Source organism: Sebastes umbrosus, chromosome 2 (assembly GCF_015220745.1).
Source record: "Sebastes umbrosus isolate fSebUmb1 chromosome 2, fSebUmb1.pri, whole genome shotgun sequence".
In the NCBI taxonomy this organism is placed as follows: Eukaryota; Metazoa; Chordata; class Actinopteri; order Perciformes; family Sebastidae; genus Sebastes; species Sebastes umbrosus.
The window spans coordinates 25,833,143-25,851,781 of record NC_051270.1 but is presented as its reverse complement, the minus strand read 5'-3'; the positions used below and the strand labels follow the sequence as shown (position 1 = coordinate 25,851,781).

The 18,639-nt window shown below is 43.3% G+C and overlaps 1 protein-coding gene across 10 annotated transcripts in view; it reads right to left on the bottom strand.

Moving 5' to 3' along the window:
• The window catches only part of sox6 (SRY-box transcription factor 6), a 154,842-nt gene that overhangs the window by 18,731 nt on the left and 117,472 nt on the right, over positions 1 to 18,639 (bottom strand). For all 10 annotated transcript variants that reach the window (XM_037790351.1, XM_037790329.1, XM_037790387.1 and 7 more), the window contains 3 exons: positions 11,980 to 12,129; positions 9,653 to 9,842; positions 9,327 to 9,514 (listed from right to left, as the gene is read on the bottom strand). In XM_037790351.1, the coding sequence (XP_037646279.1) occupies positions 9,327 to 9,514; positions 9,653 to 9,842; positions 11,980 to 12,129 (528 nt within the window). The remainder of the gene's footprint in view (positions 1 to 9,326; positions 9,515 to 9,652; positions 9,843 to 11,979; positions 12,130 to 18,639) is intronic.

Genomic DNA, 18,639 nt, shown 5'->3' with positions numbered 1-18,639 from the left:
GTCTGTCTGACGGCCCTTTGCTTACTTAAGTGTTTTCTAATTATGACATATGTGGCGGTCCCTGCTGGGCAAGAGGACGCTTTGTAAAGAGAGGATGGAGTGTGGTGGTGGTGCCTCTCTCCCGGTGTCACGTTCTGCGCAAAGCAACACATGCACGGAGCTGTATTCATCACCCAGCCACATTATTGCTCTTAATGAAAGAAGCTAGCAGCCCGATGACAAAGTGACTGATGTGCGATTAGCTGGATGGGCGACGGCGCTGCTTCAGATGCTGCTTGGACAGTCCACTAGGAAGACACAGCGTTCACGGGTACTGTATATCTGTAATAAAGTAGTCATCTCGTCCCTCTTCTGCGCTCCGTCGGTCCCTCCTGATCAATCAAGTCCTTTTATAAACTCATGATCATTAAGCATCATGTTGGGCTGAGAAGGAGAGAGAACGGGGCCCATCCATCAATGAATTTCATTAATAACTAGCTCAGTGTTGAACTTCTTTCTCCACCGCACAAAGTCATATGATTAGAGAACACCAGCGCGTTAGACAGCTGGGAACACGACTGAATGAGGCTCTTGTTGGAGGACTCTTTGAGGTAGCTTTGACATAAAAAGGATCATTTGTTGTTATATAGAAAACATGTACTTCATATGAGCCAGCACTTCACATACTAGATATAAAGTATTCCTCCCTCCCTTGTGTTAGCTATGCTAATTAATATCAGAATATCTGTGCAATATGCTACCACAAATTTTCATAAAATTTTATATACTGAGCTTAATATACTTATTGGTTATAAGTTTGGTAATTTATATCTGCGAATTAGAATTATGTTTGAAATTAGGGCCATAAATTATCTGCACAGCATCGGGGTTTTGTTTTAAGGCCTGAAAATATTCAGTGAACTAATGCTTCTTTACTGCCCACGCATCAAGTGCTGTGATAAATTAATGGCACTTTTATTATTTTATAGTGTCATTAAATTTTTACTGATCACTCTGACACAGAGAAGTAGCAAAGGACATGCAGTATCTGAGGAAGCTGGCCAGGAGAGGAGAGAGAGTATGTGGCTGATATAAAAAGGTGTACAGTACAAGGAAACGATAAAAGACTTTGAACACAAAAAATACAGAAAAATCATGCTGCTGTGAAAGATAAAGAGAGAGAGAGGAAACAAAAGATGTAGCAGTACACATTATTCCCCTCCCATTCTGACCACGACCGCTGGCAAGCAAGCGGCCCCTCCCTCAAATGACTTCAGCATGCAGCTCTCCACCCCACAACTAAAATTATAGCGATGCACTCTGAGCTGTAGTGGAAAACTGCCACCCACAATAATCTCATCTGCCCTGCCTGCACAGTCTTTTGTCTTCAAAGTTTGGTAACAGTTGCATATTGTTCAGTCGCACATGGCTGCCCAGTGATGTCATGAGCCAGTCCAGTGAAGTTGTGAGTCACGGAGGAAGAGAGAGGAGTAGAAAGAGGAAAAGATAGCAGAAGTCCGTGCAACTTCTTGGGCGAGGGAACCCAAAAGAGTCCTTGTCAGTGCTGTAAAGAGAGCTCTAATCTGGCCGGCCGCAGAACATGTGCCGGAGGCCTGCTGCTCTGCCCACAGGGTGTATTCTGGGCAGAGGCGGGTGGCGGGCGGCCCTGTGCATTGTGCCTCCTCCTGCCCTATATTTAGGCAACACATTGCCAATCCTGACACTCCTTCACTCTCTCCTTTGTAAATAGCTCCAGGCTAAAGGCAAAACCTTACGACCTGGGATTGTTCAAATAGAGATGAAAGGAAAATACACCGAAGAGTAAGGTAGACTCTGGTGCACATCAGTGGGCAGTGTTTTTGGAGTCTGCTCAGCTTATTGGGTTGGGTTATAGACTGTATATAAGAAGTGGACGTAGTCACCGTGACGTCACCCCATAATGGTTTGTGGACTGCCGTTTTGAAGTATTTTGGCATTTTGTCCGTCAGCATGTTGGTTTTTAGCCGTCACCGTCTTGTTTTTTTGCAACCAGAGGAGACGCGAGAGGGTGGAGCTAAGTGCAACCGAACGCTGAATAAGACATTTTTAGGCGATCAAAATGTTACAATAAAGTAAAATAAATAAAAACAATAAAATTGTGAGACAAAAACACGGACAACTCCCAGACTGGAAAACGCCGTGGTAACAACCTGTCAATCACTGAATGATTTTAAAGTTTTCATTTAACGTCATAAGAAATGAATGCACCACTTACCACATCACAACAGATACAATCTACATTTTGTGGTAGTGAAAAACTTGACTATGGTATTACTTTTTCATAGTTGAAGAAGATTAATTATACGCACATCGTGTAGGTACGAGGCTATCAGAACAGCATCAGTAACGACAAAGGTAAGGTAATCGTGGCATGGAGTAGTGTGCAGGCGTTACCTTTTTCATTACTTTTTCTTTGTCCCATATGTTAATACTTTGATGAAAATAGATAAACCAGTCCTTGTTGCATGTTGGCTAGGTCCAAAACATGCTTTAGTTCATGTTCTGTTTCAATTCATCATTAAATACACAATTATTTGATATCGTAGTAACCAATTATGCTTTTTTTCTTTTTTACAATTGGTGTGATTTTGAGAAGAAAATGATCTGACTCCACGTTGAAAGACGGAATAAGTAAACTAGACGATATAAGCACAGAATGAGTTGGCATGTTTGCTCGCCAAAACACTTTGACATCAGAATGATTATTTAAAGAGAAAACTGCTTCATTTCTTTCAAGCAGCTGGCAGCCATGACACATTTTACTTGCCAACTTAAAGTCATATAATAGCGAGGTTATTTTTTGGCTGTGTATGTATGTACTGTGTATACAGTAAATGACATGTTTAGCCCTTTCTGTGACATCTGACCACAGTAACTCCTTCACTTTCCAACATCTCTAGTCTAAACTATTGGTAAAATTTCATCTGCGTTTCCTTCACGGTGGAAAGTTTGTGATTACACGTGTTTAAAATTTTCATCATTGGAACCTTTAACAGCTGCAGGACCCCTAAACAGCCACTTATGTGTGATAATGTGCTAAACTGGCTCTGGTTATATCACACACCTGGTATGTGGCAAGTTGAAGGCAACGGCTCTCTGACCACAATACAGGGCTTTGTGTATCAAGTGTCAGTCATCACTGTGGTCTGTGGCTCTCAGAGTCTTCTCTCTGAGGGTCTCACACTAAAGCCCTCAACAATCTGTCCCAGCCCCGACGGAGACAAAGGCTGCACTTTAACATGGCTGCAGCTCCTCACAGCTCAGCGCCTCATCTGTTTTGTATTTTTATTGTAACCAGTTGCAATGTTATTTATAAGTCTGCAGCTTTCCAGTAGTTTTTGCTAGTTTTGAACCATTTAAATGTTAAGTACATCCAGCCATGCGGTAAACCCACAATTCCTTTCATGCAGACTGTTGCTCTCTCTTTACCCGGAGCTCTCCCTTTGCTAAGGCTAATGCAGGCAGCAGCAAAATCAACAGTAGCAGCCACAAAAGGCTGGCATCTGCTCTATAGTAGTCGTCCTCAACATCACACAGAGCAGAGATGGCCAGCTATTCCAGTCCCATTTGTACTGCCAGGCCATCACCTCATTTGTTTAAAACAGAGGGAGGAACGACCTTTAATTAAATTAAGGAGCTTAAACTATGTTAAAAAAAACATAGTGAGGTAACTCTACTCTGGGCTTTCTGCCAATTTAGTGTTTATTGTTTGTTTTTAATAAAAGGATATGCTATCAGTATTCAAGATGAGTTGTTTTTTGTTGGAGGGAAACAAGTCAAACCCACAAAATGTGACCTTTCAGTGCCAATTTGAAATGTGCATTTAGTCTAAACAATTGGATTTCTTCTATGTGTAGTTGTGTCTACTTTTTGTGATCATCTTTAATACATTATACATACTTTGTTGAATGCAAAATACCACAATTTTATGTCGTATTCAATTAGATCACATAATTTAGTGTGTAATATATAACCCTCTCAGCGCTGTAACACATTTCTGACAGTTTTCCGTTCTTAAGTTCTTCTCCACACTGCTGAGATCATTTGTGTTGACATCATGTACTTTAACGGGTTTCCAATCCTCAATGATCCAGAACCGTTCGCTGGGTCCTCTAGGGAATGTTAAGTTGGGCTGAAATCTCCTGCCTTATCAAACCCTCCAGGTTGCAAACAGCAGGACATTAGAAAGCGAAGCATTACCAAAACCCCTTTCACATATGGACAAAAACCTCAAGACTTGTTGGACACTGCAGCCATTATGTTCCTACTGCAACAATACCATAGACTATAAATGGTCCTTTGTGGCCTATTCTTTCCCTCGCCCTTTGTTGTATGTGCCTCGTGGTGAGTGCGGTATCACAGGTCTTAGCCACCGGGGCCAGCAGCATTTCTGAGCAACTGCAGCAGGCCAGAAATTCACCATGTAAAATGACAACTGTAGGAAATAATGGAGCCACCACCGCCAAATGACCCTACCAAGATGCAGTCTTGATGTCTTTCTGGGGAAGAGGCAAGACAGAGCTAAAGACCTGACCTGGGATAGGAGCCCGCAGACACACACACACATGCGCACACACACATGCACAGGCACATATTATCCAGAGTCATACATTATTTTTATTCTTTTGGCAAACATGAACAATTGGACAAAGCATTAATGTAAGCAATCTTCACAATAGCACTTGCTGGCTACAGCCAGTGTCTGGGAGCTGAGCATAATCTAATTTGGATGGGCAAACCCTTGTATGCCAAGGATTTACATTGCAGCCAAAACGCCTTGGTTTGCAATTTCCAAGACAGCAGTCGAAAAGGAGCAGAAAATTGCTTCCAGGGCTGCAGACCAGACAAGATTATATTCAAAGTCTTTGTGAGGGCTTTGCCTGAATAGAGCCCTGGCATCACATATACACACACACACACACACATGCACACACACACAGAGGAGGGACCAGTATAACCACTATAACCAATAGGTTAGGAGTCTGGATTTTGTGGAGCACCAGTGTAAGCTCCATTTGAATATTTACAGGCTGAGCTTTGGGACATGGGAAATGGACAATTGTAGTCATCAATACTGAGGAGAGGACGTGCTGCGGGGCAGAAAAGGGCAGTTCAATAGGTTAATACACTGGCCTTTCACCTTTTGATTCCAGTTAGGGACCTGTCAGCAGAGGAATATATTTTATCTCACACAACCTCTAGGGCATCAACGTCTTTCGGAACTAAAGTAGAAGAAATTGATGCATCAGTGTAGAAATCTGTCATACCTGACTCTACAGGGTTTAACAACAAGGATTGCCCAATGGCCCGGGGCCAACAAACTACTGCAGATTTGGGTCAGTCAGTGTTCCGAAATGCAATAACACTTTTATCTCTTCTTCTCTGCATGGCCGATGGTGTGCTTTTCTAACCATTTAGACACCACCTCAGTCAGGGACTTGTTAAAATGTGTGTACAAGACAGACAGATGGGGAAGGCTAGGAATTTGAAATATAAAGTGAAAATACTTTTTCTTCTTTTGTCACAGAGGAAACAGTTTGCAGAGGCTGAAAATTGAATTAACACATTTCTGAGTAAGAGGAATTAAGGTGCTCGTTTACAGGTAATTTTCAGTTTACGGACACTTGTCTGTAAACTGAAAATCTGCAACAAGGTCTAGCAGCAGCTATTATACGTTCTGGCAAAGCCGCTAATTGGCTACATGTGACCAGTTCTGTACTGACAAGATAGATGAAGTATTGGAATTGTGAGTTATTTGAATGTCATGGCCGGTTACATTTACAGTAAAGCTTATATTAGTTAGATATGAGAGATGATATGCTGCCTGCAACACATCCTCATTTTTCATTTCATTCATTTAACCTTTTGTGCATTTTATATAGTCATATAGTCTCTTCAAAATAAAACTACCTAGTTAGATTTATGAAAAAATTTACTTGGTTAGGTTTAGGCAACAAAACTACTTAGTTATGTTTAGGAAAAGATCACAGTTTGGGTTAAAATAACATTGGAAGTGGCGTAACTTAAGTACGGAAGTTACGTGACAAATAAATCAACGTTGACGTTTGACGCTGACTGACGGTGTTTTTTGACCCACCCATCCAACCCAACCTCCTCCCTATGTGGCGCTTGTCCCTCTTTATATTTCCAGGTTCACAAATACGTGGATTACATATAAATTGATTTTGTGGGATATATACGAATTACATCGCATTACTTTTCATATGTGTAGCTAAAAAATGTTGTATGAGAACAGCCTGGTTGTCTTAACACAGTGAGGATAACAAGGGCAAAGGTACATTTTGCTAATTATTTTGTTAATTTGCAAAACTATGCTTATTGATTCAGAACGCTTCATTTTTGTTTCAATTTTTTTCTGAAAATGATTTTTTTCATCTGCTGAGCCAATGAATATTTATCAGCAGAAAGTACTACCCCCGCTGATCTATTGGCCATATATTCCAGTAGACCATAAATGCTGATGACAAGATGGATAACATGGTTGAATCTCTGCGTTCACCATCTGAGTGAAAACATACAGATACCATACCATATGCTTGATATTTATTCACCCGTGACCCTGAAAAACAGCATGTCCAGTTATAGCTACAGTGCATAATAGAGGGAAACAATTCAAATGGTTACAAATGGATTGAGAGGTACTGTATTTGACCTGTAGGCACATTCGAGGTAAAAGCTTCCACTGGGTGAGGAGGAGTTGGTAAATAATGGAACAAAGTAATTGCCCTCCGCAGACAATAATACCTTTAGATAAATATTTCAAAAAGGTAAATTGCAGAAGGGTTGTAAAAGGTTTTATTGTACTGATGGGATATAGTACAAACAGACAAATAAAAAGACTAGAAAGAAAATCCGCTGCTGTAATGCATGAATATTTTACATGTCCTCAGGTTAAAGGCTTGTATACTGTAGAACAGAGAGTCTGATCTACACCATGTTCTCCTAGGTCAATGGCCAGGGAGAGAGAGAGAGAGAGTCATAGTGATAAAGGTTAGGGAGGAATGCATTGTACTGTTCAGACACACTTTTTATGAAAAGATGAATTGATCCATCTGTAAGCAGCACTTAGACCCACTCCTCTGCCCGGTCATTACAGTGGGATAAATCAATATTTAATATCCCCTCTAACAGCCACGCTGGATGATCTTAACCTCTCCTTAATCCCATTTATGTTACCTTTCCAGATTCTTCTTCATGTAAGCTCTCTCTATGATAAACTTCCAAACAAGACACTGGAAGGGGACGAGGGGGGGGAGCTATTAAAGACCGCGCCATATTTATGTCAGGTGAGGCGCTTTCTTGAAATATTAATATTCTGAAACTGACCAAAGTGAAAGCTTTTATCAGGGGCATTCAAACCTTCCTATATCGCAGGGTTGTATCAGCAAAAGACTCGCTCTCCCTCTCTCTCATTTCGCCGCTGAATTACAGCTCACTGTTCTTTATTGCAGCCGAAGGATGAAGATGATGGGGCAATTCTTTTAGCTGACTTGATAAAGCGTGCCTCTCATTTCACACCGTCCTAATAGGGCCAGTGTCACTGAAACTAAGAGGTGACGATATCTCACTATGATTTGCGCGAGCCGTAGAGTCAAGCGTGAGCTCGGTTAAGGTGTCATTCAACAAGACAATAAATGATGCTGTAATGAAAACAGAGACGTGTGTGTGAGCCTAAATGACTACAAATGCAACTATCACATTTTCCACCTGAACTAGCTCTATTATTGGACGTTTAGATTTTTGTGTTTTGAATACTATAATCCCATTAATGTTCTCATTTCTTAAATAGCATTTCAATGTATGCTTGCCTTTTATCACTACTTCACATTCACTTACCCTACACAACACACACACACACACTCTCTCGCTTTCTGTTTCTGTCTCGCTTTCCTTAAAAACACACTCTCTCTCCGCAGGTGGCAAACACAGACAAAAGGTAGATTACAGGTGAGGAGTGACTGACTATTTCAAGCAGAAGATCCCTTTAGAAAAAACAAGAAGCATTCTCCTCCTCTGAGATGATTGCTTTGACATACGTTGAACAGACAAGTCCAAGATTCAGAGGAAACAAAACTAAATCCTACACAAAAGACTAAGCAAAAAAAAAACGTTAAGCTCTACCTGCTGAGGACAATGTAGCTGTAGGTGTGTGCCGCCTGTTGAAAAATAGCTCTTTACAGGCATTGTTCAGTTACTGCTTTCATGTCGTGGCAGATTCGGCTGCTTGGTTGACCACAGGTTCACCTTATTTGGGAGGTAGGGAGGTAGCTGTACCAGCTCCTGTGTGCTTGTGCTGAAAGCCTCACATACCATGTTGTAACTAAACAAAGAAAGCCATAAACAGCCTGTTTCAATTTAGTGAGAAATTGTGACATTTATGACAGCTTGTCAGCACAAAAATTAGATAATTGATAATTGTAAAGATCAGTTTTTGTTTGGGTTTAGTAAGGGCTAAGTGCAGGAGAGGCTCCGTCTCTGTCCTCTCTCTGTGGGCTGCACCAATTTATTTGCTTCACTTCAGTAAGAGCATAGTTGATTGCCACCTGCGTAGACAGTGATCTCTTCCAAACACCAAATTAGAGGGAAATCAAAATAGATATTCATTGACTTTTTTACATATACATTGACCTAGTTGAGGCTGTTGGTTGAAAGTGTCAGGTGCTGAAATATTAATGAGCATCGCTCCCAGTTCCTGCCTGCTCCTCACAGCCAACTGGCAACATGGCATCAAGCTGAAGAGAGGAGGACAGCTTTTTTCTCTCCTTGATTGACTCATCGATTGAAGATATTTTTAAAGGGGAATCCCTGGGAGTGTGTGCTCCTGGTACAAAGCAGCCCCATCCCGTGTCAGGGGACGGAGAGGGCTGCAAGTCTGCTTTAATTGGGCATAGACTTCAGAGTCTTCTTTAACCCACACCGGGCACCGCCATGGCCTGTCATGGCCCTCACACCAACATCAACAACGCCGAGCCCTCTAAACACGCACACACAAACATATTCGTACTAATTTGAGTAAACACACATGTACACACTGAACTATGCCAGCTCTTATCAATACGACCACCCTGGACACGGATTAAATAAAAAATGTTAGCCTTAAGAATTACCGCTATATCAAAATCACCATGTTCCACTTTCTTTAATAGTTTCTTTCCTCCACTACTTGCAGGGAGAACTCTTTGTGGTCAACTGTTTTTTTTTTTTTTGCTCTACGGAAAAAGCTTGCAATGGAGAAGACCTGAATCAGGGATAAAAACGGAGACAGACTATATGATAGTAAGTCTAACCTTGTCAACTCTGCAGTTGTTGAGGCCCACTGAGCTGAGGGCGGACAGCTTTGCCTCCATGCCCTGCTGGTGATGTTGCAGCTGTTCCCTCTGGATCTGCTCCCTCATTTTCCGAGCCTCCTGGATAGCCTTCATCACTGTGTCCTGGTCCCCGAACAACGCGGTAGAGTTTAGGCTGGACAGAATATCTACACACACACACACACACACACACACATACATAGCAGAGTTAGTTTGTAGAGCACACACTGCCAATAAAGACAAACAACATCCTGACAGTGGCATGTACGTATATGAAGTACCAAAACCTTGCAATGAGGTCTTACCCAGAGACGAGCCCCGGCCCAGGCCCAGGCCCAGCCCTCCGAGTGGGCTGGGGATGCCGCCCTTGCCGAGGAGACTGTTGGGGCTGCTTTTACTGCCGAGGAACAGGTTATGTGTCGGGGACGTGGGAGATTTCACCATGTCCGTCGTCTTTGGCCGAGCAGACAGGTTGAGCGGCTGCGTTCCCTCCTCCTACGGCAGCAGAGATAGGAGCATGAGAGAAGACAGATGTGAGTTGGTGGTTGGTGCCCCCCTCCCCTCCATTTTTAGAGGGGCTCAGGATTCTCAGACAGCACAGCTCTCCTCTGTTCCTGGTTAATTATAGGATCCCTATCTTGACCCGCACCTCCTCCCTGGTTCTTCCCTCTCTTTTTCCTTTCCTCTCCTCTCCTCATCCATCCTTCCTTAGGAGCTGTGCCACTGCGATCTTCTTCACAGTTGCCCAGCGCCTTTGTTCACACTAATTAAAGCAGATTCTGTCTCCTTGTACGTCTTCATCTGTTCTCCCTCTCCTCCTCCCTGCTCTCTGTGTCTGCACTCTGGTTCGAAGAATAAATAATGACCAGATAACGGCGGTGCCAGTGATCAAAGACAGCTGTTCCATTCATCAGATGTCGACTTGCATTATCTACTTCATTAACTTGTTTTCTAATTTCACTCCTCATTTGTGCATACTTGGTTTTATCATATGCTTTGATATGCCTATTCCTAAAAAATATGATGTGATTTGGAATAAAAAACTTAATAGTGTAGTTCTGAGGTCAGAAGAGGATGCTGATCACCGTCAGCAGCTTGTCAACTGGGACCAAACATGTTTTATGTGGGTATCTGCAGATCAACAATGGGAAGCATAGGAAATACCTTTCAGAGCCTGCTCCTTTGCTTAAAATGGTTTAAAAACTGAGCTCTTAAGAGGATAAACACACTCAAAACAAAAGTAACCGATATGACTTATTAGCAACAATCTGTGCAAAGCTGGCAGTAGTTGTGTTAAACTCATGTTGAAAAGAGCAAAAGAAAATAGACTTGATTTTTTGCAAATACTGAAATATTAGGGATGCACCGATACAGAATCCAGATATCATACAGTATTTAAATACATTTAAATATAAATCTGAATTAAATAATTAGATATTTGATCACCTAAATATAACAAAATTCCCACACCAAAATAAATATGCACACAGTGGATTTGCTTAAAAACAATAAATGCTGAATGATTCTGAATAGAAACAACTCAAACACCCAGAAGAGAAATGTCACTTTGCGCAGTATAAATCGCCCTGTGTATACAGCAGTCTCTTAAATCAGATTAGGGCTCATGCTGTCGTTAACAGTCTTTTTCAAAGCCCAAGTGTCTCCTTGTCCAAACATATGGCTCAAGCATAGACTGCCCCAAGGCCTTGTTATTGCTGTGCCAATAACAGTTTGTCATGCAGTGGAGCTGAAAGCAGACAAACAAAACTAAAGGCGATCGGATTCCATTGGACTGTGTTTGCTTTCCATTTATGTATAATTCATTTTATTCAATTTTGTGATAATATTTGTAATATTTTGACTAGAATCAGTGTTGTGTTAATATTGGCCTAACAGGCATCCATCTAATCTGATAAATAGAGGGTTGTATTCATGTGATGAAATGACAGTGTTGAGTCAGTTTAATGGTACTCTTTCAGTGGAAATCCCAGGAGGCAGGAGACCTGAAGGATTGTGTGTGAAGAGAAAGCCAGAGTGCCTTTCTACCACGACATGATTTATGGTCCTTCTCCATTGTGATATTATTACACTAAACTACTCCAAATGGGCGTATGTTTCTGATTATGGCCTTATAGTGAGTGGGGATGATGTGCATGGCCTTTCCTCTGAGTGGAGGCCTAGTGGAGCCGTGCCATACAGCAGCAGCAAACACACATCCTGCATTTGGTTTGTTTACAAGGCAAACAAAGTCGTCAATTCTGCTTTTTGCTTCACTTTTGTCAGCATTTGTGTGGCCCCGTTGTAATGGTTTTATTCCTTTTTCAGTTAAGAAGAAAAAAAACTTTTCATTGTGAGAAAAAAAAAAAAAAAAAAAAAATTAGAAACCATGTGTTCCACAAATTACTGGCTTGGAGCAGCTATAGCCATAGCAACCATGTCCACAGACTTCTGGTTAAGAGAGAGAGGGCCTTGTTAAAGCCCTACAGATTGATGGCCTGTTTGAGGCTGGGCTCAGCACCGGCCTGCTGTAACACTGAAGTAGTGAACGGTGTAGACAACACCAACTAGGCTAGGCTAGGTCAAGTACCACTCAAGGCCTGAGCTGGTGGGTGGGCAGGTTAAAGGGTTGTACCTTGACGTGAGTGATGGGGCTGGAGGAACTCTTGTCATTCTTCAGAGAAGAGGGAGAAATGGGCCCGCAAGCGCTGAGCTGCTGGGGGAGTGGAGGCATCTTGGCTCCAGGAGAGACCTGCATGCTGGCAAGCTGGGCGGCATACAGTTGCTGTAGGGAGGTGGAGAAAGCCGTTAACATCCAAATCCAGCAAACATTCAAAGTTTTATATTCTGTCTTTTCCTCTCCCTAGAAGACTCTCTCTGCTTCTGTGTCTGCCTTCATCTCCCCCCCCTCTCTCTCTCTCTCTTTTACGTCTTTCCTCTCTTTCCATGAGGCTGGCAGAGAACCTCCATCAAAGGTCTTAACTGTATTTCAAAGGCTGAACCCAGAGAGAGACAGCAGTCTTAAAAACCACACAGAGATGGCTTTCATTCAAAATACTTGGAGCCCCTATTTTCCACTCATCACAGAGAAAAAGTTTGCAGACTGGATGCAAGTGTGTTAGCAAAGATCTCTCATTTCTCTAGATCTACACAGCTTCCTATTGAAGTTTCTGGCCTGGGATTCGTCTCCACGCAGCCATGTGAGACAGTCCCATTCCACAATGTTAGAAACCCAACCTCAGTTTGGACTGCCATCACAGAATATGTTAAACACAGGCATTATTAAGGCTCAGAAACCTGCACAAAGAACACTGATGTAATCACCGTTATTTTCCTTGGCGTTAAATCAGTAAGATGTCCAACTGTTGGTGACATTACCACACAAGAGGGTGGTTCAAATGACTGGGCGAAGCACTCAATAACAGTTGGGCCTGTAACAGGGTTGAACTCTTGAGAGCTCAATTTACATTTCCACCACTGGGCTGATTATGTGGCATACGCTAGAAAGGGTGGTTAAAGACGTTGATATGAGGGTTTGGAAGTATTAAAAAAAATCTGGTGAGCCACAGACTGCTAATTGTCTGTTGGATCAGATTTTTGACGTAGTAATTCATCCTTTATCCTGGATAAAGTTACAGTTTAATGTCTTGACATTAAGTTGTGCGCCCATTTCTTATATCATTAAAACCTGAAACGAATAATACCAGACTGATGTGATGATTATTTTTGTGCTTGTTTTTCTACAGAGCTCTGCCCCGCTGAGACTTCTATCCGCCCCAGGTCTGTATTGATTGGCCACCAGGTAAGTGATGAAATTGGCTTTTGTCTCCTGCTGCAAATTGCAGGGGTCTGTCAAATAGAGCTACTGTCTGAGAGGGAGTGTTACTCCATGTAGTCTCACTTCATCAGACAGATAGCACCCCTTAACTCCCCCACTGGCCTGCTATCCTCACACTAGGTACACCTCATGGTTTGTTGGGTTTATTCAGTCAGATGGTGCCGTCAGGGAAAATCTAATTTCTCTTCCTCTGGCCAATCAGCAAACCCCGTCTCGTTTCCCGGTTCAACTGGTCACATACAGACTGCGTTTGTGTGGATCGGGGGAAAAAGCGACCCGGCCCCGCTGGCCTCACCTTTGACAGTGTAGATGCAGACTAAAAGCCAAACAAAGCACTTTATGTCCGTGCACATATCTCCAGCTATAAACACATATGTGCTCCTGTAAGAAACTTTATCGCTGCCACATAAGCGGCAGTACAAAAGGTCCATTCTTCCAGGGGACCTGGGGATAACAACAGCACATGGGCTGCGGAAATGACAGACTGATTATGTTCCTACAATGATAGCACTGCCCCCACCTCCCTCACAAACAGCCTTTTGTCTCCGACAGGAATGGACACAGGAGCCAACTCTATTTTCTTCTCATCTGAGCTAGACTTAGTTAATGTCAGCGGTAAAGGCACTCTGTGTGTCTGGGGGAGGGGGTTAAAGGCAGAGAGAGAGAGAGAGAGAAACAGTGACAGAGAAAGTAAGAGAGGGGAGTCTCTATTCACTGGCTGTCACTCCAGGCTAGTCTCAGTAAAGGAGCGGAAGCCGAGTCTGTCGGACAGATGTTTGCTAACAGGCCTGTCAACGAGCATGCCCCTGACCTTGACTGGGAAGAACTTTATTGTGCCGGAAAAAGAGCATAATTAGACTTTGCCTCAAATTAGACGCAGTCAGGGTTCCCTCTTTTCAGCGCTGATTAGCAGGTCAGTGCCATGGGGTGAGAAGCTATGGTTCTCCTTGTAACAAGGAACACTCTGCTTCCAAGAGTCAAAGAACAATAAATACAATCAGGGGAGAAGGACAGATGAAAGCTGTGTTAGCCCACCATACACTACTCAAGGACAGATATGAAATACCTCAGTGTTCAATGTGTGGAGTCTGGAGGCTTTCGCCTAAGGCCCTGACAGACCAAGCTGACGGTCGGCCGTCGGACAGTTTGGGGCCATTGGTGAGCGTCCGTCGGCCAAATTTTTTCGCTGTGTCCCTCACTGACGGCTCTCTAGTCTGCCCGAGTCTGAGTTTTTTTTTGGCCGATTCAGCATGTTGAAACGGCAGCGGAGCTTATCGTTGAGAGAATTCACTCTGATAGGCTGTTCAGCTTAAACGAATCAGTGCACGAGAAGAGAAACGGAAGTGATGAAAGCAAGCCAACGTGTAAAGTCAAGAGGAAAAACACAGAAGGCTCTTCTCAGTTTTCATCTTCGTCTCATCTGATCATTCCAATAAAAAGATATTTTCACAACGACATGACCATCTGGAATGAAGCTAAGTGGTGAGTGAGAGCGGTGTGAAAATGGTCAGCAAACGCTGCTTTGTTTCATGTACGTATCATAACAACGGCTTGTCTATCCGCAGTCTTCGGCCTTCCTGTTTCCCTTTTTGAATGACGAATGGAGAGTTATTTCCTGTCAGGCAGACGCAGAACGTGCTAACTGGCCGTTGGCTCTAGTCTTTGTGATGTGTTCGTTGCAACTTGTCGGCCAAGACAAAGACGACGTGAGGCGACACAACAGGCGGCCACTAGTTCTCTGATATTGGGTTGGTGTGTCCCCAGCTTTAGCATTACGGTATGTCTCGGTGAAAAATAATTTGCGAATTTGCAATGAATTACAAAATTATTGTTTGACACCAGGTACATAATTAAGTTTGAAACAACAACCTCACAAAACAGTACAGGGAGGGATTATGCATCCTGCCAAGGCTGGTCTCCCTAAGCAGAAGACATCTGTCTGCTTCCCCCAATTGACTCTTTCTCATCTAATAAGCACTTCTTCATATCTACTTCCCAGGTGGGGGCGGCGAAAGGTTCATGGTATTTAGGGTCAAGCTGAAAGTCAGTGCTCTAACTCTGGGGTATTAGAGTTTAGAGGAGGAAAAAGACTGAGTGGAGCTTGGGACTCTTCGGTTTCCTTTTTTTCCCTTTATACTCTTAACGTAGCTGTTTTGATCTATTTGTTTTGCGAACATCTTCTAGGACACATGTAATATTTCTGTTCATGAAAAGCCATAGAGTCGTACACTAAGGCACTGCTTGTATGAAAACAGGAAATAGCAAAATGAATATAACAGCTAATGCGATTGCAATGTGGGTATTAAAAAAATCTGGCGAATGAGAAATATGTGCTTGTATATTATAGTTTCCTCTTAGCTCGAAAGCAGGAGCAACTTCCTTTTTTTTTCTTCAGTGCTTTGAAAGGTTTTGCTTTTTTCCTAAAAACGATTATTTCTTAATACAGATACGACACACATAAATGAGGAGACACGCAAACACAAAGTCTAAGGTCTTCCCTCTGACCCCCATCATTCCCTGTTTCCCAGTAGAGCAGAGCAGATCTCAGCAAGCATGGATTCAAAGTGAGTGCAGCACGCCCAAGGTCAGCCTGTTAGCCTCTGGTAATTAAAAACAAGCCCTCTGGAGGCAGCAGAGGTTAAACGGGGAGGTTCACTTTTCTGCCTGCGACATTACGCCGAGACTACACAATCTGCTAATGATGTTAGACATCTACGAAGTACACTACGCAATTAAGACGGGCAGCTTCTGTTTGTTTAGTAGAACAACAAATGCTGATAGCTCAATATACAATATAATCAATTATGAGAAAAAACATTAATATGCTCCTAATTCCCATCAATGTTTTTTTTTTCCTGGAGCGTATGCCTTGTAGTATAAAGAGAAACTTTCTGTGGAAAAACAAATGTGCATCTTGTTTTTCTTTAATAAAGTCACAGCATGGCAATATGTGCTGGAAAATACAGTGGCAGATATTTGTCAGATTTCTTGCTGCCAGCGATGACGCTGCATTGCACATTTACAACTGCAGCCTGCAAAAATATGAAAATAAAGACAAACTGCCTTAAAACCATAACAATTCCTACTACCAATTAACATCTACATTTCACATGGGGTGAGCATTGTGTGATGACTGCCTGCCACACTCTTAATCACACTCTTGTCTCTTTGTGTGTGGGTGTGTCTGTCTGTCAATGTCTCATTCACCTCTGCCTGGCCCGGGCGCTGAGCACTGGGCTGGATATGAGGGCATTAACTGTGCTTCAGTGCATCGCACCATTTAAAAGGCAGCGCAGCGCCAGCCCCGTTTGCCACAAGGCTTGTACAGGCTCATTGCCCAGGGCGACCGGGCAAGCTGACCCAGGCTAGGCCCAGATGTCAGGAGTGGAGGAAGGCGTCCTGGTGCACTGTGCCGAAGCTTTCCAGTATGGCCCAACATCTGTCTCATCTGCTGGCACCCAACCTGCTCTGCTCTAACCCCTCCTCTTGCCTTTCTCTATCTTACATCTACAGTATATGTTGAAGTCCTTCTCTATCAGTTTCTCTTTCTCACACACACAAACACAGCTCATCCTCTGTGAGTGTGTGTGTGGGTTCTCCGGGCCCAGGGGCCCCAGAGCCAGCCCTCCCATTCAGTGCAGCTCACTGCATTATCCACTCTATCGGTCCATCTGTCCCTCTGTTCACCACTGCCTCCATCCAGCTGCTCACATAGCCGTCCTATTAGCCAGCCTTCCACACACAGCTAGCATCGCTGCACTGCTCTGGGTTACCTTCAAAGACCGGGCTCCTCTGCTCATAAACACAGAAACAGCTGCTCTCTACAGTATGTCTGTTCTCTCTTTTCTCCCCTCCTCCTCCTCTCTCTCTCTTTCAAAGTCAAAAGTGCTTCACTTGTTAATGATGGAAGCCGTTTCTTCACATCTGTACTACACAGGCATTTACATCCAAACAAAAGATAATGTGCGGTTTGCTGCTCTCCCACTTTCTTCCTGTTTGTCCCTGACTGTGTAACACTCTTTCTTATCGCTCTAGTCGTCTCTAAGCCTCTGAGTACTCCTTCAGATGTGTCTGTCTGCTCGAGATCTGGTCCGGGTTGTCGCTGAGCATGGGGGCTGCTTTTCATCTTTACAGTGGGAGCATGAGCCGAGGCTGGGCCCAGGTTTATCACGGACCTAGAGAGCTGCCACGGCAAATACGGCGGGTGGTAATTGTGGCGTTAAAGTCTTAACTCAAGCGGCTCGACTTCCAGTGTTGCAAAGCATAAGGATGTGATGGGCCTGGACAATTCAGGGGTAAAAAAAAAAGCAAAACACAGACAGAATGAGTAAAAAAAAAAAGAAAGAAAAGGAGTAATTCAGAGAGAAATACACAAACTAAGATACTAAGAGATGGTTCAAGATGTGGATGGGAAATTGGAAATGTAAGACGGTGAGACAGAGACAGCAAGCGATCGAAAATGGAGCTTTGACTGAGTGAAAGCAGAGGGTTTCTATTTGTTTAGTCCTAACAGTGATACTGCAAACAGAGAACCCAGATGTTCCGTTTTATCCAATAATGCTTTCTTTAAAATGGCTTAAGCCACAAAGTCTGCTTCCAATGATAAAAAACAGGGCTTTCTCAAAGGTCCTCCTCCTGTTTTACTGGTTCAGGGCGATGTATATTAAGTTCATATTGGCCGTAAGTAAATTGTTTTTCACTTGGCAACTGATGCAACATATAGTGTACAAACAGCAAATTAAGTGCTATCCCGAATAGAAAATTCTTTTGTGGAATTAGGGAATCCCCTTCTTGTCTCTTCACTCAATTGAATATAGTAGGTGTCCGGACAGATTGGGCTACAATCTGAGCACAATTTCCTCTGTTAGGTGAGAGGTGTCAGTTGTAATCAGGGAAGGACAGGCAGGGACGGAGCCATTGTTTCCTGCTGGTCCCGGGCTCATCCCGGCCCTGTGTGGGCACTAATGAAGAGGGGCATGTCGCGCTGGGATAGTTTACCCGCCTCCTCTCCTGTGAGTTGAGGACGAGAGCCAATCTGTCAGGAAAACATTGAGTGAAATTGCCCCGTGGTACAGCAATGCCTGGTGACAGCCACTTGCAGACTGCCAGCCAGCGGAGTGATGCTACCACCTCGTATTGACAAGCAAATTACAGTCTCCAACACTCAAACGCATCCTGGAAGATTCATTTACATCCATCAGCTCTAAGCCTTTGTTACCTTGTTGGGTTTTCTTCTCTTCGGAGAGAAAGGGCGGGGAACAGGGGGGGAGGATCCCAGACTGTTATGACAGAGGAGATTGTGAGGAGGCTACGCGGCCGACATTAAGACTGACGGAGCGGCTAGCCTCTCTGACTGGATGGCTGATCACATTACCGCTGCAGCATTGTGGGAATTAATTCTTCCAATAAGATAATTTTTAAGGTTCATATATTGCACAATATAAACTGAGTAAATTG